At 38.8% G+C, this 25173-nt stretch overlaps 1 protein-coding gene across 1 annotated transcript in view; it reads right to left on the minus strand.

Annotated features, from left to right (window-relative positions):
- malrd1 (MAM and LDL receptor class A domain containing 1) overlaps nt 1–24400 on the minus strand; it is a 68530-nt gene extending 44130 nt beyond the window's left edge. The window contains exons 1-13 of the mRNA XM_042510908.1: nt 24223–24400; nt 22625–22747; nt 22425–22513; nt 22169–22333; nt 17144–17240; nt 11461–11592; nt 10961–11107; nt 8025–8130; nt 7111–7478; nt 6005–6450; nt 3066–3153; nt 2759–2938; nt 2518–2674 (exon numbers count right to left, since the gene is read on the minus strand). Coding sequence (XP_042366842.1) covers nt 2518–2674; nt 2759–2938; nt 3066–3153; nt 6005–6450; nt 7111–7478; nt 8025–8130; nt 10961–11107; nt 11461–11592; nt 17144–17240; nt 22169–22333; nt 22425–22513; nt 22625–22747; nt 24223–24400 — 2276 coding nt within the window. The remainder of the gene's footprint in view (nt 1–2517; nt 2675–2758; nt 2939–3065; nt 3154–6004; nt 6451–7110; nt 7479–8024; nt 8131–10960; nt 11108–11460; nt 11593–17143; nt 17241–22168; nt 22334–22424; nt 22514–22624; nt 22748–24222) is intronic.
- Nucleotides 24401–25173: the final 773 nt, after the last annotated feature.

Raw genomic sequence — 25173 nt, forward strand, 5'->3', positions numbered from 1 at the left:
CATACTCCGATTAGCGTCAGCTTTGTCAAAGCTGCAATATTTGTGCGTATCCAAAAACCTGTTGATATCTAAGTCTTTCATAAAGTTTAAAAGCAGGTGTGTTACTCCTTCCAGCCAAAAATGAGGGATTTTCTTTTCCATACATCTCCATCCCAGCCTTGCAAACTGCTGGCGAGTTGGTTTGTGTAAAACGAATCATACAAAGACAATCGTAAATAGATGAAAGGCCATGTGTCACAAACTGCAGTAAAAACCCCAGTTGAGACTAGTCCATATTAGCTGTATACATGCCTAAATAATGCTCCTAAAAACCTACATCATACCAGCAAATCCAACATGTGTTAATCAGAAAATGCAAAATTCGGATAGCAGTCTAATTCTGAATATTCAAACAGGATAAGCTGTTTATACAGCCCACATCAAATTTCAAATATTGTTGCATTAAGAAGACATATAACAGGGGAATACTGGTGTGAAGGTTACTGTAGCCAATGAGTCATTTTGTTCAAAACATAAGCCTTTATGAAATGCAGTATTTTACAGATTTTATGTACACGTGACCTTCAAGAAAACACCTTTATTCTGAGAGACGCCTCTGGACTGTTTTGATGCTGTGCGACCTTTTTCTTCTCTCTCAATGGTGATGTAAAATTTTGAAGTTTTGAACTTTTTCCTCTACGGTATGCACACTCTTTGTCTTTTTTGGGACATTAAACAAACCTTGTTCTATTTTTGTAGTATGCAAGTCACTAAAAACTGGCACTTGTTTGGTTCGTTCTCCTATTTTACTTCCACTGGCTTCGTATGAATTTAAAGCTCTTCTCCAAATGTAAAGACGTAAAAAAATATTGTATTGAATATTAATTTGTATCTGATATGGGATTTTTTCTGCCAAAACCTCTAAATATTCTTGAAATCACAGAAACTCCTTCTCCCTAATTGAAAAATCTAAACTCTGTGAATATGCTAATTATTTTAAATTAAGAAAGACGCTGGACTTTAGATGTCTTGTACTTAACTGTAAGACATGTGCACTGGCAGTTTCAAGTTTCCAGATCACACTTGTGTAAGTCTTTTAAGGTGAGCACAGACAAATGTTTCCCCTTCAGCAGATAAATATGAAAACAGCCCTCTAGTGTCAAACTCTGCTCATACATCATTCGACACAGTGAAGGTCAAACATTCAACAAGCAAACATATTTTTGAGTGGAGGGACATTAAAGAAAGTTTTGACAGCTTAGGTAATTTAGCTGCTCTGACCATTAGCCATGGGATGATATGGGAGAGACAAAAACAAGTGATATAAAGAAGCCAGTTAGGGCTTTACAGGGCAGGAGGTAATCGTGAAGAAAGATAGCTGATAGTTAGATAGTTCTGAATCTTATTTATAGGTCATCATATGCTGTGTTTTGGTCTGACCAACCTAAAAGAAATTGCATTTTGAAAAGAGGGCAATTTGTTGTTTGACAATTGTTTTTAGACAAATTAGCCAACCGGGAAAACAGATTTATTGAGTTTAAACAGATTAATCAACAATGAAAATAATCATTACAGTAGTTACGGTCCCAATGACAACAGTTTAATTTTCATTATTGAGCTCATAAGACTGCAAGCTATAAAATGCTGATCACAACACTGTCCACCAACTACAGTGAGACGAGGCGTGCTGTGATTGCCTTCACAGACCTCATTTGAATCCTCACACTCTCAGTGCAGTGCCAATATATGTATGCATCTGCTTCGACACTTTCTAGTCCGCTTTTTTTAAAATCCCATAAGAGGTGCGGCTCCACTTAAATGTGACACAGCTTCCCCTCTCCCTTTAACTCAAGTCTTATCGATCGAGAGCCAGTCAAGGGTGGAGACATTCAGGCAGACAGAGAGGTTGTGAAGGGAGATAGTGACTGAAATTCTGGCTGAGGGAAGAAATTACTGAAATGCAGTGGTCAAAGTGCCATTTTCTGCTCTCACTGGCCCTCAATAAAACGTAGATAAGGACGATCAGGTCACTGTCTATCCACTATAGATGGGCTAACTCACTCAGCTCACAGTACATTTAGATTAAAGTAAAAAGTGAAAAATGTATATAAAAGAGAAAAGATTGCTAAAGGCAAGGAAAGTCACTAATTAATATGAATTTCTACTTTTTCTTGAAATTATTATGTACTTGTGCATGAGTGGGTTGACAATAAAGCTCCCTTGACTTCTCTTAGTTGGGTAATACTTCATAATAACCACCATATAACAGAGAAGGTATTTAATCGCAATTGCCATGTTATACGATTGCTATTGTTTGTAACCCTCGGCCTATACATATGTTATATGTCACACTAAAGGCGGACGCTATTATGTTACATGTCAAGCCCGTTACGCCTTTTTTGCTTGAATGCCACCATGCTGTATAAAGATCACACCTTGCCATTATTTGGTTCTGTATAGAAATGAAAAGGCAGCATGAAGAAGGGACTTTTAACTAACTGATTAACTGACTCATTGTTTGTGGTCGCAGGTACTCACAGGGTGTGATCATTAATGGGACGGTGGTACTGCTCTCCATCATGAATGCTCTCCCCCTGGTCAGGTGACCAGCGAAATGCGTGGATCGGGACCAAAGAGGAGTCGACAGTTTTCCAGCCACAACTGTCCCCGCCTTCGAAATCACACCGTTCCTTCACTGGAGAAAGAGAAAGGTAACTTAAGTAAAGAAGGGACGGGCAGGAAGCACAAGATACAGCCACTCCTCTGCAGAGATTCTTACCACAGTTTAATTCATCTGAGCCATCAGAGCAATCCAATCTGAAGTCACACACTTTGCTGTTGGCAACACACTCCCCGTGTGCAGCACACACAAACTCTCCAACAGGGCAGCTGTGTGGCTGAACTGTGGGAGCTGGAGTGGTCACTGTGGGGGTTGTGCTATTCACTGTGGGGAGCTCTCCTGAAACAAATCATGGCAAAAAAAAAAAAAAAAAAATTAAAAGGAGAAACTGAAAATAAGGGAATTAGGAGAACAAAGATATTTGTCCTAGAAAGGTCATATTTTGAGTTCTGGCATAATCATTTACCTTCATATGGGTCGCAGTTCAGGAAGGAAAGGTCATCAATGGCAATGTCTCCATTAAAATCATCTCCTACTGTACCTTCTATCAAAATCTGACAAAACAGAAAATGAAAACAAACAACACAACATTACTTTAGAGTAACAATTTAAGTTTGGGTTGCACCGGCTATTTGTTAATCCATTTCCAGTAAGTCACCCAGTTACCAAGCATGTATAATAATGCCTGAACACCTGAATGTATGCAGTCGTAAATAATTAAAATTATTAGTTATTGCACACGTATGGACATGGATGGATTACTGAACAGGCCTACTGGGCACAGGACCAGGGGCCCAAAAAAGAAACATAAAATAACTACACAGAGACACAAAAGACCACAAGAGGCACAATGTGATAAATCAAAAAGAATAAATACAACGGCATAGACTTACAGAGACTCAAATGACCACAAAGAAACGCAGAACTACAAAGAGACACAAAAAGTCCAAAAAGACACATACCAACTAAAAAGAGACGTGAAACAGCTGCAAAGAGACGCTAATAAGAGACTCACAATGACAACTTAAAGGGGCAAGACAGCAACAAAGAGGCAAAAAATTGACCACAGAGACTTAAAATGACTATAAAGAGATGCATTATAACCACAAAGAGGCAACAAACGACAGAGAGATGTGTCAAGTCGATGCTTGAAATTGTTTTACATTGACACAACCCCTCTTTTTCCATTTCCGTACAAAACCAAATCACAAAAATGGTCCCAATATTTTAAAGGGACCTTCATGTGCTATTGCTTTAATGTTGTTTAAGTGTATTTCCTTGCCCGCTTGCCAATAACCGTTTCTACATACACTGATTTTGTTTTGTCAAGTTTTGTCAGCAGCTTTCAGATACAACAAATCATTAGCTCAAAGATTATTGCTTCAGTTGAGTTGTGTCAGCAGCCACCGGGTCTGTTGACCTTGTGTCACTGCCAAGAAGTAGAACATAATTTGGAAATATTGAATGAAGAGAGGCTCATGTTGACTTTCACAGAAAACAGACTGGACCTCAAAAATAAAAGCAGAGAATAAAGTACATCTAATAAACAAAGAAAGCCTGTTAAATGTTTATTTGGAGCACTATCTGGAGGAGGCACAGTGTGAGTATTTACCCTGGGTTTTGAAGCAGAATGTCACATCACCATGATTTAAGCAGCAGTGTTTTGCAAACATGTGCTGAAATGTTTTTCCAATAATCAGTCATTTCCACCTTGGCAAACAGCTGTTAAGCTCTTGTTGCTTTTTGAATGCATTTCCTAAATGTCTTATAGATGTTCTGAGCTGAGACAGTGCTGCCTTCATATGTGCATTAGTTGTGGTTCAGGTGTGAGTTGGCACTATTGACTCTGTTGGCAGATCAGAATACTTCATTTTGTGGCAATCTGCCCGCTGTGGGAGCAAATGGATCAGCCTGAGTCAAAATTCAATCCATCAGTGTCTCTTCTTTTTTTCACTTTTACCCTTTCTGCAGTCAATTAACTTGACATACAGAGCTCCTGTTTTCAATGCCATAATGGAAGAAAAGTCTTTAACTGCCTCTCAAGTTATACTCACTCATGAGTAATGACAACAGAACATCCATCTTCAGGGATCGATGGCAAGCAGTGAAGCTGTTAAATAGATCTTCATCATGCAACGCCGTAGTGCACTCTTAAACACAGACTCTTTGCTTCACTAGCGTTTCATTGTTGCCTGCTGAGGAGCCGTGTTTACCTGTGGCTCATGTCTGCACGTCTGTCCTTGATTGCACATGAGGACAGACTGCAAATGAGTCAGAGCAGGATGTGATGTGACTACTAGTGGCATTAAAGTAAACTACCCAACAGTTATATAGTGAAAACTAGATCCACTTTGGCCAGATAGACCATTAGAGGGGACCTACACCCATTTTCAAATGTTATTCCTTTGGTCTCAGATAGTCCATAAATATGAGTAAAAATGAACAACTCGCTCCCAAATCCAAAAACTGGAAATGCTATCATTTGTGATGTTTATTGACACAAAGCACACAGGGGAATAATCCGAGTTTGTGGCTATATTTTTTGTTTCAGAACTGAGAACACTACAATAGAGTTAAGCCCATTTGGGTATAAAAAGGACAACAAATATCCTGGAGGTTCACAAAATAAGGCTCACATTTATTGTCTATGGAGCAGCTTCAGACCTTTTATTTATTCTTTTTTTTTTTATTAAAATGGAGTTTGTTATATTCCAAATTCTGAAAATTGACAAAAAGATTTTAAATTTTATTGTAAATGTATATTGGTTCCAAATATCGGCCTCATTAACTACTAATAATCGGTAGTAATATCGGGCCTTAAAAATCAATAGCGGTTGACCCCTAATTTTTCAATTACTGCTTAAACCATCAGAAATATATTAATGATCGATCTGCTCTTTGCAAACTAACACTTGATCCTGTACACACTAAATGAGGCCTAATCTCACACACACACACACACACACACACACACACACACACACACACACACACACACAAAAATGAATTCCCATTTTGGATCAATTACTGGGACATTACACTGATCTGTAAGACTATGTGATGCAAATACGCGAACGTCAGATTGTTTCAGTTGTTCCCAATGACGATGTCCTAAAATACTCCATCAGAGAGCAGGCCAAGACATGTCGCTTTCTTGAAAAATTGCTCACGTCGGCTCTGTTTTTGTTTGTGAACCTCCAAGAAAAGTTAAGTTATACTACAAACTTGCTGTTTCTCTGAAAACCTTCGCAAAAACGGAGCCGAAGTGAATATTTTCCCAAGCAAGCGACACGGGGAATAGCCTGATCGTACAGAGCAGGCTGGGACATCTTCATTGGGAACAAGTGAAATAATCTGATGTTCGCTTGTTCACATCGTTTCAAGTCAAAAATGAGTGTTAATTACCTGGAAAGGTCGAGCGCTGGTGAGGTAGAGAGTCTTCCTGTGCCACAGGTTTCCTTGGTCTCCATATCGCACCCACAGCATCTGCCCACGGCCGGTAGTGGCGGTCCTGATGTATACCGCCAGGCAGAACACGTGTGAGCCGAACATGTGGTAATGAAAGCGGAAAACGCAGCGGTGGCGGGACCTGGACGGTTCCTTGCCGCGGTTGTGGGTGGGTTGGAAGACTCTGCTCAGCAGCACAGCTGTGTCCTTGAACTCCTGGGGGACAGAGGACTCGATGTAGAGGTAGTAACCGTAGCTGGTGCCCAGTGTGTGGTCCTTCCAGGGCCCCGTGTTGAAGGACGGAGTGGGGCCTCGAGTGCGGATCCAGTCAAACACATCTCCTCCACTCTTTTCTTGTTTCCAGTTGCACAGCCCGTGCTCGAAGTTACACTGCAGCTCTGGAGCTGTGAGACGTGACAAGACATCGAAACCAGAAAGCAACACTTAAAGTTAATTGTACTTTACTTGAATATTTACATTTTCAGTCACTTTATACTTCTTTTCCACTACATTTCCAAGGGAAATACACTTTTTACTCCATTACATTTATTCAACAACTACAGTCAAAAGTCAAAATATTGAATGATGGAGTGCTATAGATTTCACCTAAAAGTATATAAAATGGCTTCACCTTCACCAAATACAACAACAAACTGCTACTTGCACAACAATGCATCAGTAAATTACCCAATAATGAATATATAGGAGTAAAAAAAATGACAGGGGACATTTTTGAAAAAGCACAGTTACTTTTGATACTTTAAATACATTCAACCAAAAATACTTGTCAACTTAGTGAATAATGGATTTTTTACATTGCAGTACTCTTTTTCTGGGCACTAATTTAGCCTTGCACTCTTTTTTTTTTTATTTTGCCTACCCACAATGCAGCTCCACCAACATTTTAGTCTAAGGTTCAAGTGTGTTATGCCAGTATTTTGTTGGAAGCCACAAAAAGCTTTTCGCCTGAGAGGAGACTCTGATGTGTGAAATTTTTGGAGTTTGTCTTAAACAAAGAAGCATTTTTCCACCACTGAATATTTTTAACGGAAAGAGACACTCACAACATCCCTCCTCATCTGATCCATCCCCGCAGTCATCCACAAGGTCACAGAGCTGCAAGTGCTCCACACATGCCTTGGTATGCACGCAGTGGAAATGTGTGTGCGCGGGGCACTCTCCCACTGCAGGGGGCATTGAACAGTTCTTGAAGGTGACATCATCCAAGGCAGAGACCCCATCAAAAACACCGAGGCTGATCTTAGCCAGAGCGATCTGGAAGGGCTGCTTGATGCGTCCCAGCTGTACGGTGACCTGGTTCCAGCGGGTTCCCTGGTCGTACAGAGTTCTCCATATGATAGTGTTGTTTTGGTCTCCATTGATTCGAAGGTACATGTCTGCAGCACCCACAGATATACCTGAGTTATAATGCCTGAGGGGGATAAGGCAGAGAAGCTGAGATTTAACTGACAACAATACTCCAGCACAGCAATGCTTGTATTCTGCGGTATTATACTTTTAAAATTATTTCCTCACACCAGATCCTGTAAATCACAGATTCCTCTTGTGATCATGCATATGCTTGCTGGATGAAATACACGAGGGCGTTTGATTACTCTGCAGAAAAAAAATATAAACCTCTAGCCCTTCTCTGCCAAAAGTATCCCTCCAAATCATCCACTGGAAAAATAAAATCTGTCATTTGACATAAACTTTTACGGGCTATAAAGCTGTCGGAACATGACAGATTCGGATGCGTATCCTATCATTGTGTTTTACTGTGAAATAAGAGATGCTGAGAGAGCAGAGCTGAGACAGGTGAAATGATGGTTGGAGGAGCGGGAAAAAGATCAAGAAAACTCAGAGGAAGAGAGACAGCCAATGGAAAAGACATAAATTCCAGGTAGATCTACAGATTCTGGTTATAATAAGTCATGCTGAGCAAGTGGAAAGAAGGAAGCAACAGTGTGACTCTCACCAGAAGGTCATGGTACACCCGGAGGCAGATTGTTTGAACCAAGGTCCTCGGAGAACAGCCCTTGGATAAAGACTGCTACTGTTCTTCAATATAAACATGAAGTGGCCTGCAGTCAGTGAGACGACAATTACTATTCAAACCATATTCTGCTTCTAGTTTATCTCACACACACACACACACACACACTGCTGCAAACAACTTGTTCCGCCAGACAGTGAATCACCTCTGAAAAAGCTAAAAGTGTTACAGATGCAGACAGTCGAGAGCTTTATTTACTTTTCGACTAAACGCCCTCGCTCATTGTTGTTGTTGCCAGATGGGTCAATTTCATCCTGTCAGAAATACCTCTCCCTGTAGGATTTTTCGCTGCGACACGTCTAGTGAGAATATCACCGTCATCATGCCAACAGTGTGTTGATGAGACAGGTCATAGGACAATGCCAAGGCTTGTTTGGTAACAGCCGTGCTGTAAATGCGCAAGTAACTGCTTTGTGCAGAAGTGATACACAGAGAGCCATTTATTTTCAAACAACTCATCAAACCATGATGGGTTACACTCCTGCACACAACATGAAGATGCACCCCTTAATAAACAAAAAACACATAAAGAGGATAAGAGGAGAATCCCATATTTTGGTCATTCTCGGGTTAATTCTTTTATTTTAGGTTTCTATTAAGATATGTTTAAATGCTTTGATGCTCTAATACTGCCCGCCTGAATATAGCTGTATTCTGAAATGCTCCATTTTTCCATTTTAGCAGCTATCTCTTACAGCTCCCCTTAAAGTTCTGGAAAGCCCAAAAAACACCTGAAAACATTCCACAGGCAAAGAGGTTAAGGCATCCTCAACAGGCTCAGTTGTTCACAAGCAAGGATAGTCACTTTGAGAAAAAGTGCGTGTTTCAACAGTCCAGCAGGTTTCCCCTCAGACTGCATTGTATAATGGATATTACTACATGGGCTCAGTAACTCAATCATAGTTGGTAAACACAGTTTGTCGCTGCATCTACAAATGCAAATTAAGACTAACATGCAAAGTGAAAGCCAAATACCAACAACATTCGGAAACGCTGCCAACTTCGCTGGGCCCGGGCTCATCTGAGATGGACTGACACAAAGGGCCCATGGCATGGGTTACTGCCATATCTGTGAAGGCACTATAAATGCTAAAGGTACATACAGGTTTTGAAGCAAAATATGTCGCCATCCAGATGACGTCTGTTTCAGGGATGTCCATGCTTATTTCAGTAAGACAATGACAAGCCACATTGTGTACATGTTACAACAGTGTAACTTCATAGTAAAAGGGTGTGGGTACTAGACCGGCCTGCCTGCATGTTCAATGTCTCCTATTGAGAATGTTTGGCACATTATATAACAATAACAATATAACAACTGAGAACCAGACTACTTGGAAACTGAAATAGTGCATCAAGCGAGAATAGAAAATAATTAGCATCATAAGTTTCCAAACACTTATACCCATTTTCCATAAAAATTAGCGCATGCATGCAGGTTTTGCAACACGGATAAACCTGCTAAAAATAGGCCATAAACTCCTTTCCTATTGCCAGTAGAGCAGGGCTCTGCAACAGACGAGTATGTGTGTGTGGGTTGTTTTATCGCTGTGTCTGTTGGACGTTTTGGACAGTCGGCAGAACAGGTAAACAATGGAAAGCAGCATGGAGAGAAGTCTTTGAAAACTTTGCAATGGTTACTTTTCTTTATTTATGTCTTACCTATTTAGTGTCTCTTTCAACCTCAATATGAACTTATTTGGAGCAATGTTTGAGCGCTACTCAGGTGGAGATGGATAGTTATTAGTGGCGGCGCATGATTGCATCTCACCAGTTAAGGAGTGGAAATCAGCATGTTTACCCGGTTATTGTGTTTCCATAGATGCCGACCAGAGCTGGAGGTAATAAATACCTGATAAATGACTACAGCAGAGTTATTTATAGTTGCTGTGTTTTGGCTGTGTGGGGCAGTGCATTTGTAATGCATTCATCATTAAAAACACCTTAAAAAGGAAAATATGACAACTGGCCTATGGCGGGGTTATAACAGCAAGAACATATGAATCCATTCTGGCCGATGCTGCACAGCTTGAGGTAGTGGTCTGACAGAGTTGGAAAGTTTTCTTGGCTCCTATTAGGTGTCTAACTGCCAAATAAACACAGTTTGAAGACCACCACATACCTGCACATTGTGTTTAGTCTTTGGATGGTCACAGTCATATTTTCTAAACCTTCCAACAGATGCTCCCGCCGGGATATGTGTCATTTCACAAAGCTCGCAGCATATGAAGATGCTTCCCAGAAACATAACAGGGACTTCAGTTCACTGCCTGCACTGTCTCCAAATCTGAACCTAACAGAGCATCTTTTCTCAGCATGTTCACACAATGTACATAACAAAACAACAGATGGTGCTGCTAAAAAAACCTGGATGATGTTAGCAAGTCAATTCACAACAAAAGTCCTTGTCGAATCCATAAATCCACCCTAAAAGTTAATGTTTTTTGGTTAGTTGTGGAGAAAAGAGTAGGCTATAAAGATGTAATGAGGCATAATATACTGTTACATGTTGTGGTCCAGAAACCTGAGAGACCAGAACAGTATTGTGTATTCCACTGAATGATGAGGTGTTAATATTCAGAGTGAGTACAGCATATGTTGATTTCCTTTCTATTATTCAGATGGCTGAGAAGGCAGTTCTCCGTGAAGTGCTTATCTCAAAAAACACACAGACAAGGGATTTTATTTCATTCCACAAAACCTTGATTTCATCTCTTGATAGTTGTATTTTTTGCCAGCTTTTTCCACACCCTGGACAAAGCGAGGTCATCTTATCGGCTCATCACTTTTTTTTTATTTCAGTGACTGCATTGCAGATGACGACATTGCTGCTGAACATATGTGGTGTGTTTCTCTACCTTCAGTGCTGTTTGTAGAGTGGTCCAGAGGTGGTGGGTGGTAGTCTGGAGGTACCTCCACAGAGGAGCCCCTGACCCAGTCAAAGCCATCGCCAAAGGTAAGCTCGTACCAGCCACAAGAACCAGCCTCAAAGTCACACTCTGATGCTAAATACAGAGAGAAATAAAGTTCAGCCTTAAAATTCATTCTTTAGTGTGATTCTATTTGAAAGCAATAGCCAATTTGCTCTGGTTTCAACGGGATAAAAATAGTGTTCACAATCTGGATAAATCCTTGGGTTGGGGTCTTATTCATCAGCCTACAAGGACAAATCAAATATAAAAATAACACAAAGAGGATACAATTCTGATTCATACTAAGGAAATGCTCCAAACCAGGAAATTGTCTTTAAATGTCAGCCATTGCCGTCATATTGGCAGATAAATATATAACCATTCTCAGTCAAACCAACAAATAAATACGATTATTTGAATGGGTAACTTGGCAACAAGGTTCTTACGGCAGCTGGCTTCATCCTCTGCGTCGGGACAATGTGGGGTAAAGTCACACACTTTGCTCTCCTCGATGCACTCCCCACTGCCACAGGCGAACCACGAGGGAGGGCAAACAGGAGGAGGAGGTACGCTGCTCTCTGCGACAGGAATCAAAAAAGAGAGATTAATATACAATCAATGTTACATTGTTCAGCTGCAGGAGGCACTTTGATACCGAGAGCTATCAGATCAGAGGTAGGCCCACCAGATACAAAGAGCTACAGTCGTTATCACTAACTCCTATCAAGTGATTCTATAATTAAAGAGCACTCATGGGAGATCATGGTGGATTAATACAGATGAGCTCAGCTGCATCCAGAGAAGAGTAAGTACATTAGCTGTGTTATGGAAGATTAGACTCAACTGTGAAGTAATAAATGAAGTTCAGATACTTTGATCAATAGTACGTCCGAGACCCCATCTCCTAAATGAACTCAATTTCATTCTGCTTACAAGGAGTATTGGAAACATAAGTGAAAAATTGTCCATTTTTCAAATGGGTTTTGGCTTGCTTTTGAAAATAAGTCTTTAAATGATTTCTGCTTTTAGAGTTCAGCAGAAACTAACTTTTTGAAGTCGGGCTGAGCAATGCTGGCACATACATAAGGTCACCGAAGTATTTACTTATAGAAAGACCAAGAATAACCGTGCATCAGTCAAGCTGCGGTTGCAGTTAACATGAATTTCTGAAAACATGGACACTTCACACACATCTTACCCCAGCAGCACAGAAGATCTATACAATCAGCACAGTTTCAAGGTGAACACCCAAGATTAGTGTCACCATTTCTGACCAAACGCTGACTTATGCAGTAATGTCCATAAAAAGTGTTTTGCATAACATTATAATGTCACAGTTGACCTTTAACCTCTTGGATATAAAATTTCAGAACTTTAATTCCTATTAGAAATTTGTGTGACATTTCAGTGTATAAATTCTTGAATTATGGCCAAAAATATGTTTTATGAAGTCACAGTAAAGTTGACTTTTGACCTTCGACCACCAGATTTCTACTTAATTCATTTGTTTGTGTCAAATTCACAGAAACCTCCTCAAAGCCTTCTTGAGATATAGCGTCAGGAGAATGAGACTGACGAAAGGTCACTGTGACCTTTGAATACCAAATTCTAATCATATCATTGTCTAGACTAAGCGGGCACTTGAATTCCCTCAGGGCGGTCTTGAGATATCACGTTCATGGGAGCGGGACAGACAGACAGATGGACAACCCAAAAACAAAACAACCACAGCTATTGCCGGCTGAGAGGCATAATAAAAGTTGCCCCAGTCTAACAGATGCAAAGGGAAATATATCACAGGTTTTTAGGTGTTTCTGATTAGTTTTAATAAATCTTCTCAGCCACTTTGAGGGACAAGCTGGAACAAGCTGTAAACACAACACTGACATATCATCCCCTTGCTAGCTTGTTCCTACGGCTAACAAACTGTCAAACACTGTGTTTCACATCAAGTGGTGAGATTCAAGATTCATATTTGGTCATGTTTCTGGCCACCTGGCAAATGTAAATGTAATTGTAGCTCTATTTTCATTTAGTGTTACATTTTTTCTGATAAAACGTGCAAATGTAACTTCTTCGTGGTTTGCAGAAAAGCTTAATGAGAACATTTCCTTCTGACGACCACGCTGTCACTTGCTTTCTTGGTATATCTGCCATTTGTTTGTAGGCAGTGCACATTCATTTAATTACATAATTGAATCAATTGTTTATATGAAAATATTGGTAATTACAGCTTTAATAAGTAACACTTGTCTCATGCTTCTGTACCAACCCTGTATCTTGAATATTGTAGGTTATGTACAATTGATTTTTGAACAGCAAATATGTTATGTAGGAATCAAAATGTACCTGGATTACATTTTCATGCATACCACATATTGACAAAATGTTGTTAATTTAAAATGTTTGGCACGATTTAAGCATCATTTTTAGGAGACAGGGTTGTCTTTTGGGATAATACACCTATGAATTGTGTTTCCCTAGCTGACTCTGAGCAAGATAAAATATTTATTAAAATGATTAAGGAACACAAGGGCAGAGATTCTTTAGAGCAGGTCAAACAAAAATGACTGAGGATATCAATTAGGCACATAACAGCCTTAAAATAAATTGTATAGTGGCCAGCTCATGTTCAAAACATGCAAGAAAACTTGCACAAGCAAAGAGTGTGATTTATAACCACGAGGTGCAAAGGGCATAATTTACAACATTTTTGTCTTATTTTCACTCTGCATCCATTTAACTACAGGCCAGTATTCAACACTTATAATGTTATAATTTATAACTGGGCACTTGATTTGATCCTGTAAATCCATAACTCAGTAACTTTATTGGCTATGTAATAGATTTAATTAAAGAACATGGGGCATAAAGAATCCTATGCAAGTGACCATAATGGCATGCAATTATCAATATTATATGTGAGCTACATATCGATACCCTTGTATTCCCTCACTGTCAGCCGATACAGATGTGTCATACATTATAACCCTTTGCCTGTGTAGTAAAGTCTTATTGGTATTTTAATCAACTGCCTTTAGTTATTTTTCCAGCACTGGAGCTGTGGTTGTAAAAAGAAGTTTGTAAAAAGTTTGAGTTACAGATGTAGCTTTAACCATGCTGTCTGAGGTGTAGAGCACTTCACAAATCCACTGTTGGGAGCAAAAAACACATGGGCACTACAGGATCAAGTGCCAAGGAGACTTGTGTTGCCAAACAAACTCTAAATTGCGTCACACTTTGCTCTTTTTTTAAAACACTTGAATCAACTTCAGCTTGCCGTAATTGATCTTTTGAGCCACTTAGGGGAAGCTTAATGAGCTGTAAACGCAAAAATGACAAACATGACATGGTGAACAAGCAACAAATTATTGCATAGTTACACATCAAGCAGACATACAGCATTATTAGAACTCAAATAGTCATTTAAGCCGGGCTTAGACTATAGGAGCTTAAAAATCCTAACCCATTTTGAAATCCGGTTGCATATAAAGAAAAACTTTACAAATGTTTTTCTCTCCAATCTCAAACATGCACGCACTACAGGATTTGAAAACAATGGTGTATCACACACTACAGGATATTATTAAGATTATTGTGCCAGAGGCACCTCTTCATGTGATCTCATGGGGGAGCAGATGTATGCAAAACAGAGACTGACGTGGTGCAACAACTTGCTATAATGTTAAGGATGCTATGCAATGAGAGAAAACAAACACAGAGTGCTGAGTAAGTCTGGATGAGGAAATGGTTGGGGAGACACAGTCAACACAGTTTGTCTTAATGTTGTTCTTCAGCGAGAACTGGAGTTGAGATTTTAGTCAACAGACAGTCAGTCAATCAGTCAACAGTAGATTGCTAGTTTACATGAATCTCAAGGGCTGACTGTTTACGTTTACTTGGCAACACAGTCTACATCTTCCTACTGACATAAAGTGAAATCATCCTTTTTAAAAAAAAAAATGGGATTGAAATTATCAGGATGGCTCCAATGAGTCTGAGCAGCTTGGGAGGCGTACACCGAATCTGTAAGCTCCTCACATTACCAAACAATCTAGGCCGAACATCGGCACCAACCAAGGTCAACGTCCACATTTCTCCTATTGTTGGGAGGGGAAATTTGGTTAAAATTGTCCCAAAACCCCTGTAGTTTGAGCCCTACATTTTAGATTGAGAGTGGTCCATAAAGCTGTGGGACAGAAAAACAAAACAAAGAAGACAAAATGCTGCATAACTGAGGGGGACAGCAAAGCAGGGTGATAAAACTCTGTGCTTTTGTCACCAATGGCGCCACCCTTCACATGCGCACTGCCATTTGATCCATTATTAACATAAAAGTACTGACCATGGCCTTTTTAAGTATTAATTACAGAAATATGTCTTGGAAAAGTTACTCTTAGAGGAACTTTAGTTGTTTGGGCTCAAGATTGTGTCCTTATGTACCAGACTCCGGGGGATGAGCTGGAAGTTTCAGCCTCGTGGTTGTATAAGAAGCGAGAAAAACCTTCTGTAGCACTCTTGCTACAAACACTAAATATGTAATGTATCCTAAATAAATCATCTAGGTTAGACAGCTTGCCTGCAGACCTTCCCTGGTTATTAATGAATGAGGAAGTGGGAATTATTATCTGATTTTTAAAATGTACATAATCAGTAAAAATCCTTCTTTGCAATTATAGCTCAGCATTTAGTCACCCGGTTCAAATGTTATCAGCATATTGAATAGTCATCTGGTGCATAGATTGGAGGTAGTACCTGTATAGCCTCGCTTTTATATTTATTGCTTTTAAGTGCAGACCTCTATTAGCCATAGCAATTATGATAGGAGCAAAGGAGGAAATCAAGAGACCGTGTAAAAGGCAATTGGGGTGCCAAGTCGCTGAACTGGTAGAACAGGTGCCTCATGTATGAAGGCAATGTCCTTTCCGCAGCGGCCAGGGGTTCAATTCCACTATCAGCCCTTTGCTGCACGTCATCCCCTCTCTCTCACCCTTCCATGCTAATATGCCTATCAAATAGAGGGAAAATCCCCCAAAAATAATCCTTAAAAAAAGAAAGAAAGGGCAACAAAGGACAGATGGGCCAAACAAACACAGGACTTTCACCCAGACCCAGACCGCTGTTTGTGTCCTGTATGAAAAAATTTAACAACTTATTGTAAGTTACATGTATACTTAAGTACATAATATACATAACTTATGTCACATACATAACTTAAGTTATGTAACAAATGTACTTATTTTAATTAAATTCAATTATATTTATAAAGCTCGATATCAAATCACAAATCACAAATCAGAGGGCAAACCATGTTTCCCTAAACTTAACCAAGTTGTTTTGGTGTCCAAGCCTAATGAAAGAGCTGCCACTTCACAACGTTGGATATGCACCTTCTGGCCCACAGGTGCAGTTTCCCTTGCCTGAAGCATTATAATGGTAGTGATAACAACCATTTAATGGCTGATAACATCTGAAACAGGAGATTAAGCAAAGATCCTTGAAAAACTCGGGGCCTTTGGCTCAGGCCATTAACATCTAACTTAAATCTGTGACATTATTTCTGCCTCTAGAGCAGCTCCGTCTCCACCAGAGAAAGAAACCTAAAAATGATGAGGGCACAGGTCGCAGCCTAAATGAGACAATCAATAAAGCTCAACTGTTGTTTTACAGGCAGAGAGCAGGGACATCATCTTATATTGGATGAATAATAGTAGTTGTAAAGATGGTATAGTTTGCACTCGCAGCTCAAATACCTGCACATCACCAAGGCAACATGTAGAAATTATGCCCAAAATGCCCAGAGGACGGTGCTTTATCAAACGCTGTCAGACAAGATGTTCAGCTTTATCATATTCATCACTGAGCTGCAGGCAACACGCTATAGCAGACATAAATAAACCCATACATTGTGACACTGACTGCTCCATGTTCAGTGCAGGAAAATGTCTAGTAAGCACTATTTTGATGATTCAGTTATTCTGTTATGAATCCCCTCCATTAGTGTCTTCCCCTGTTATCAGTATTCAAAACAGGTTTATGGTGGTCTGTTTATGTGTGGCGATATTTTAAAATGTCAAGGTCTGAACTTGTCTCCTGTGTGTAGTGAGATGTTATTAATGTTGGCAGTACCAGTCACAGTCACACAGCCGGGACTGAAAGATAGGTCATCGATGGCCAGGACCTCGGGGGCTTTGCTGTCAGCTGGAAGTTGCCCTCGAATCACCACCTGGTTGATACACAAAAAACATTCAAGAAATCACTCAGTCACCTATTTTTATTAACTTTCTACTTTGTCTGTTGTTGTGTTTGTGTATTCTCGCCTGTGTGCACATTCAGTATGTGTGTGCATTCGTGCATTTGCTGTGACATTTGTGTCTATGTTTATGTGTTAACAATGACACTTGTAGAAAAACAAGACTATAGACCCTGAGAGTTTATAGCCATGTTAGTGAAGAATGTCATTCATTTTGCATTTGGTCATTGGACAAATTGAGACACTGACAAATAGGCGAATAGATCTATATCAGGGGCAACCTTTCCTACCAAAAGAGCCATTTTTGGCACAAAAAAACCCCAAAAACATCTGTCTGGAGCCACAAAACATATTTGAGCCTTATAATGAAGTCACAGAAATAGTAGTAATAGCAGCAGTAGTATTTTTATAAAGTCATCACACATAATATACAATAATTATAAACAATATAAACAAAATCAGTCTATAAACAGTCTAAGTATTAAGTAGTTACTGAAAAGGATCAGTAAACGTTTTATATATGCTTATTCTATTGACTTGAGCTACCCCAAATAAATAAATAAATAAATAAAATTATTCAATCGTGTAACCCTCAAAAATAGCTTTGTACACCATTCTTTTGAAACCAAAAGGGAATTGCACATTTTTACATTTATATACTCTGAATATCATTTTTAGCATTTTGTAATATACAAAAGAAATTCTTGGTTTGGGAATTTAGCCTTAGGAATAGAGTCTTGTTAATACTATGTATGGCTTGTTTTTCTAGTAAGACTATTGAATTTGTGGTAATTTTAAAGGTCGACACCCACAATTTTACACAATAAAACATATTCAGAAGTATAAGTGAGCAATAAATTATATACAAGGCCTCATGGTTTAATCAATCGCTAGATTTACAAAGGATTGCTATTGACTTTAAAACAGTAGTAACAAAATGAGCATATCAACATTACTAATCGCTCTAAATGAGTATTCACTAATGTGTTTTACCACAAAGTGGCTATTCTGCACTAGGCTGTTTATGATTATTTGGTGCTTTAACTTTGCAGCGTTGGCAGTGAAAGCAAACAAATCTGCCCACACATTATTCAGTTCTCCTTTTTCCTGAAAGACATTTCCATTTTTTGGATTTGGAATCCATAGCTACCCTAAATAGAGTCAAGACAAGCCACTGCTAATAGTGGCTTAAGGCTTAGCAAAATTTAGATGAAAAGGTGCCGTATGACGCACATTTTAGTTGATGCAATGTTAAAACAATTTCTTTATTTGGTGTATGGACCACATATTTTCACAATTGGAGGATGAAGGAACAGCTAACAGTGACAGCACTGTTAACATAAAAGCTGCACTGATCAAAGTCCACAGAACAGCTTTATCTTCACCTGTGGAGTTTTACAACCCATCATTTATGACTGATGTAAACGAATGGCGTACTGTGTCATCATGTGTGATGGAAAAATGCACTCAAATACACAATTTTCATTAGTCATACTTGTCAGCGAGGGTTCTTATATTTCCCATACCTGGACTTTCAGCCCATAAAGTAATACAATCCATGGGATGTTAGTCATTAGTGTATAAACTGTATAAAATGGTTTATTTTAGACACACAGTCACTTGGAAAATCCTAAAAAATATTTAAATGTAGCTTTGGCTTTGTAATTTAGCCTTTCATCCACATACAAACTGCATTTTAAGTCACTGAAAACCGAGTTTTTTTCCTTCCTGGTTGAAGATTTTTAGAAATTCTGTTTTCAGTGTTGATTTTGTGACAGGCATAACTAATAAGGCATCATTTCATCCAACAGCAGAAGTGGCCAAAAATAGTGCTGGCTATAACCACACTAACAGGACTTGTTACATGCTTACACACAAAGAAACAGTTAATCCTTCCACTATTTAAGAACACTGCCTCAAACTGCCCTACGGAGGTCACAGCACAATCCAGGACTCCCACAACCATGGACGGATTAGAGAACAAAGGGCCCCTATCAGAGACATACAGACTGCCCCACCACCACTTTGAGAAGACAAATAAATTGTGCAGTTGTTTTGCCTCTTTATTTGTTGTTGTTTACATCTTCTTGTAGTCATGTTGTGTCTTTTTGTAGTACTTTCGTCTCCTTTTTTGGTCATTTTGTGTCTCTTTTAGGTTGTTTTGTTTTTTTGTACCTTTTTGTTTTTTTGTCTATTTATTGTCATTTTGTGCCTGTTTGTGTCTCTTTCATATAATTTTTTTGTGTTTTTAACAATACAAGCAGCTCCACAAACTCTTTTCTCACATTATAAATTAGACTTTTGTGTGGTTTTTTTTTCAAGCTTTAGGCCAAATATTTATATAGATGTGGAGCTAATATTTTATGTGCACAAATCTTCATAAAGTTGTCAAAAGAAAACTGTTTTCTACAACACAATTAGAGTGCAACCACAAACCCCTGGAGATATTTAAGAAGGTGAAAAAGTGCAGATCATTAAGTCAACTGACTGAAATTGAAATCACCCGAAACACCGAGGTAAATAAAAACCCAATTACTTCAGCTGCCTTTTAAAGAGGAAGTAGATTAATGGAGGGGAAAGTGAATGTTAGCAGAGAGCTGACCTCTCTTTACCATGCCTTGAAACTGATCTGGCTGAAGATAGTGACAGATGGAGAAGGCAGAGAGGAGGAGAAGGGTGACACACTGACATTGTCTGAGGATGTACTGTAGGAAGGACACTAACAGCAGGCTTCATAGGACTCCAGATGGCCACCGAAGGGTCCAGTGGGGTCAGTGGACCCTCACTGCACATGCACGGCTCCTGTTGTGCTGTTCATTTCTGCTGTGACGACTTTATCAGTCTCCAGGAAACTTATAATTTATGTCTTAAATGGTATTTCTTCGCATGGAATAAAAACTAATAACACAATATATTATTATTTATTAAGGTCAGTCATTGGCCAGTAGTCTAAGATGTATGCTATACATCCTGATAAAAATCTTTAGATTTTTGGGCCACGTAAGGGCACCAGATACAAGCTGTAACCATGACACTGACATAATAACATACGGCATTATCATTAATTTATAATCATGTTTGCGATGATCTCATAGATGTAGTAACATTTTTTTTTCTTTATCTTTATTCCCATGTTGGAAAAACATGGACATTGAGCAGTTATGTCAACATTAATCGGACTGTGATTTATGTTTTTACCTGTAATGAATTGTATTTTTTATAGTTGTATTGGCTGAATGTGCTGCTATTTATATGTTGATGTGTGTTTGTAGATAGTAAGTGTGATAAATACCGTGTATTCCTGTTTCATGTAAATGAATGTTTTTAGTGATTGTTCTGTGTTTAATTGCCTGCAGGGACTGCAGATGGAAATAAACTAATAGCTAAATCTGGCATGAATCATCTCTTACACTTAGAGATAAATATTTTTGTGCAGAGTCCTTGTTTAATAAAGACACTGACTGTTTATATTACATGCTACATATACTACTTGTCATAATATGCAATTAGAGTACAAGAAATCATTCTAGCTAATGTACCTACTTTCGACTAAGAGTGCCCATTAAATTAGTGTTACAGAGAAAGCCACGTATGCAACTGAAATGTTTTTCAAAGATTAAACAACTTCTCCATTTCAATAGTGCATTCAAAAATATTAAGCATGTTTAGTTCTAAATGTTCTCCTTTCATATCCCACCAAGTTATAGGAGTTTCTGGGATATTGGGCACCATAACAAAATCAGGCTGCTTACCTTTGACATTAAGCTTTTTTTCATTTTAAAGTATATTATGTTAAGCTAAAATAACAAAAAATTATTCTGATTTAAATAGCATACAAAGACAGTCCTTTTAGATTTCAGTATGAAACCAGAGAGCAAGGAAGAGTTGCATCTTTTGGGCCTAAAGTAATATAACTTGATTGAGGATTAACAAAACCTGAGTGGGGTTATGTGGAGCAGATGTAACAGACTGCACAATGTATTTATTGGCTAATCATACTTTAGGTAAAGGCCCTGACCCTCCAAGCTGACACACTACCAATGGTCAGGCCACATGTGAGCATCTGTCATCCTAGTTTTTGTGGTGTGTCCTGCACCCTAGACACTAGTCAGCCCTTGTCTGCTTTTTTCCTTTCAGCATGTTGAATCGTCAATGAAATCACTCTGATTGAGAGTTCAGCTTAGTGCATGAGGTGAGAAACAGATGTGAGGAAACTAAACAAACTGCTAAAGTCGAGAGCGTGAGATAGACACAAACTTGTTATAGTGGGCAAGATTATTTTTCTAGCCACTGATCTCATTAACAGAGGCAGTTCGTTATCGTTTTTACATCATGTCATTTGTTCTTCCAATATCAGGTTGTGTTGTTGTGTTTATGTGCTAACTGCCTAACTAGCATTTTGAATCCATCCTGGCAGTCATTTCGTAATGACAAATATAGAGTCCTGTTGCCTGCTACTATAGAGAGTTATTTCCTTTAACACGGGCACAGAAGATCATTGTCATTGTGCTGTGTATTTTTTTTCTGACCTGCCGCGGGACTGCAGATACGACTTAGCTCTAAGCTATAATCTGGTACAGTGCATCAAATGGTGACATTTATTTTTAAACTGTACATGGTCCCTTTTTAATAAAATAAAATAAAATAAAATAAAAACAAAAATATCCTAGGTCATTTTTGTGTGTGTTCCTGTGCAACTTTTTGGCTGAGACACATGCGACTTATGGTAACATCGGCATCAGTAGTTTCTTGATGTCGGTTTGATGTGTGTGGGACCTAAGATGCAACATTACTTGAGGGTGATAGAGCACCACATACCATGATTTACATCAGATATTTTTTTTCTATTCAGTGTTCATATACTTTACATCTAAGAACCAGTAATTGGTGATGTTACAGACCTGAAAGCTGTGATTGCTGGAAAACGTAATCACTGTCCGCTGCCACATTTCCATCCGTGGTTGTGTGACGTGTTTCCACACCTCTGTGCTCTGACCCAAAGTGTGATCCTGTACCAAGACCTGAAGATCTCCACGTTTTGCCCAAACATAATGGTAGAAACTCATCTGTTTAATAAAAATGCAACGAAGATATCATCAGTTGTTGCAATGTGGTTGTTGATGGTTTTGCATTCATGCAAAAAGAGAATGTCGTTACCTGGCAAGTCTGACTGGGCAGGAAGACAGGGCTGTTCAGGTCTGCAGTTGCTCTGGTTCCAGGGACAGGTAAAAGGGACAGGAAATGTGCTAGAGGAGAGGGAGAAGTGTGGAGGTGCATGCATAAAACATATGAATAAAGTTGTGAATTTAAAATTGATCTACAGTATGTCCCACATGACAGATATCAGATGCCCATACCTGATTTGTTGTTGTGGTCATGTTTGAGCCCCAGGACTTCATTTTTTCTGGTCCATACAGAGAGCGACTCCGAGCTCAGGTCACAGAATCCCTCCTCAAAGTCACACCTCTTATATCTGGAGCCTTCAACGACAAAAAAAGGATTCTTTTCACTTTTGCTCTTTTGTGTTTCACCCTGAAGTATAATTTACCATGAATCTGTGTTTTGGGATTAAGATGCGGTGTCAATGCACAATAAAGATTCATTAACTCAGAAGAGCTCAGAAAAAAAGTGGTTTCTCATTTAATTTTAAAGCATCTTGTCTTAATCTTCTTTGACTTTATGGCAAAATGTGCAATGAGGGACTGTAAAACATCAGAGATAATACTGTATTTCCAGAAGTATGCCAGACAGGATTACCAATGATGAAACAAAGAATTACATTATCATTTCATCATATTTTAAGATATGTCAAGAATTGAATATCTTCCCAGAGGCCTCTTGTAATTTAATTTACTTGCCTCTTTTGGTTGCCATGGTATTTGTACCTGTTTTGTTAAAGACCCCCACCAGTGAAAATCAAGGTGTTAATCTTGTTAACGTGTCCATATGGTGTTTTTTATATGCTACAGAACATATTATAAGCAGTCAACGCTGCCGCCATGGCTGAGCATTTCCACACTGGAACTGCAGTGTACCAACGACAGTCTCAGAAACACAGATTCAGACTTAGAGGGCCGTGTTACGTCATAACACTATGGAACAAATCCCATCAACTTGGCCAGGTATCAGAGAATAAGCCAGGCGTAGCAACGCATTTTACAATTGAGGTTTCACTTTTACTTGAACTTGTCAGAGGTGGCAACCGGGAGAGACGTTTCAATAACATCAGCAACACATTACTAGCAGTTTAATAGCCTAGTAAAGCTGAAAGCTTATATCATCTATTGCTGTTTAAAAGCAGAAGTTTGTGTATTTAAAGAGCAGAGTCGAAGGTGATCAGGAATACTCAAGATGCAGGTGAGCGGCTGAGGGGTGGGACTAAATTGCATATTTATGATCCGTGCATACTGTTACTGTTACTTTCGAAAGCATTTTATGACAGTCATCCCAAACATGACAGTTTTTTTTAATGGAATAGACTGATAAATATATCAATTAGAAGAACAGATATGAGTTTTGAAGGGTTTAATCAATGCCAGGTGAAGAACTTAAAAATATGAAACTTCAAAATAACAATTAACAATACAATGTTTCCTTTTCCTAATGTACATGTAAATACATGACCTTGGTCAACATTATCTTAATCGTCAAGAAAGAAAAGCTGTTAATAATAAAAAAAAAATCAGCATGACAGATATCTATTATCTTGTCCTGTCACAGGATTTACCTAATTCTTTCTTGTGAAATAAAGTGTTAATAATGTCAGTTCAATATACTCTTTATGATTATGCGTGAAATGTCATAATGACACATCAAAGATATGTTATAACCAATTTACCCATCCAGCGCACCTTTGTTACTAAGGAAATTGACTCTCTTTGTCAGTTAAAATCTGAAATAATGCCAAATCATGATTATGTTATTATTATACTATATATTTCTCAGCTTTACTCACAGTCTTTCTCGTCGCTGCCATCTCCACAGTTGTCAGTGAAATCACACACACGGTCCTCAGGCACACACAAGCCCTGGGAGCAGCTAAACTCCTGAGTCAAATAAACTTCAGCAAACACAGGCGTAAACACCAGAGAGAAGGCCACCAGCAGCCGCACCGAACCCAGCAGCAACGTCATCCGCCTGGTTTTTGTTTGTCCTTTACCTACAATACCTTCTCCTTTCCTCCAAGTAAAGCATTTTGTTTTTGTTAGAATAAAAGGACGAACTTCAGTCACGGGAGAGCTTTTCTTCACTGTGTACACTTTGCTTGGATCTTGAAAGCTGTCAGCATGTTGTAAAGGGTAATAAATGGCTTTTATGGCTGTTATTCAATAAGGTCACTTTGCTAGTCCATGTGTTAATGCTAGCAGCTATGTGAAGCCGTACTTAGACACAGAAGAACTTTTAGCTAAATGCTAACATGCTCATAATGACAATACTACAATGCTACTATTCATACCAGTCCAGCATGCTAAAATTAGCCAAATGACACTAAATACAAAGTAAAGCATTAACTTGAATTAAAGATTATTACAACTCATCCTCAGGGAAAACATGATTGTCTGTACTAAATTGTATGGCAATACATATATTAGGATTCCTCCTCTGGGCAACACGAACATCTGGATTAAAGACCATGCAATCCATCCAATAGTTGCAGTTACTTTACTTTGGATCAATGTAGTGTACCCACAAAAACAGAGTTGAGCAGAAATGAATCCTAAAACACAGAAATAAGTTGGCATTTCAGCACTCTTGGTTGCCTCACCTCACAGTCAAAGTGCCTAAAATAAGCTCAAGAGTGCTAGTTTATGTTTTATTCTTTGACATAAAATATGTCGGTAAATACCGCACTTGTGACTTATGAAGCCTTTTCATGTCTTAAAAAAGACGGCTGCTAACAAGTGAC

The sequence above is a fragment of the Plectropomus leopardus genome, chromosome 21, assembly GCF_008729295.1.
Source record: "Plectropomus leopardus isolate mb chromosome 21, YSFRI_Pleo_2.0, whole genome shotgun sequence".
Classification (NCBI taxonomy): Eukaryota; Metazoa; Chordata; class Actinopteri; order Perciformes; family Serranidae; genus Plectropomus; species Plectropomus leopardus.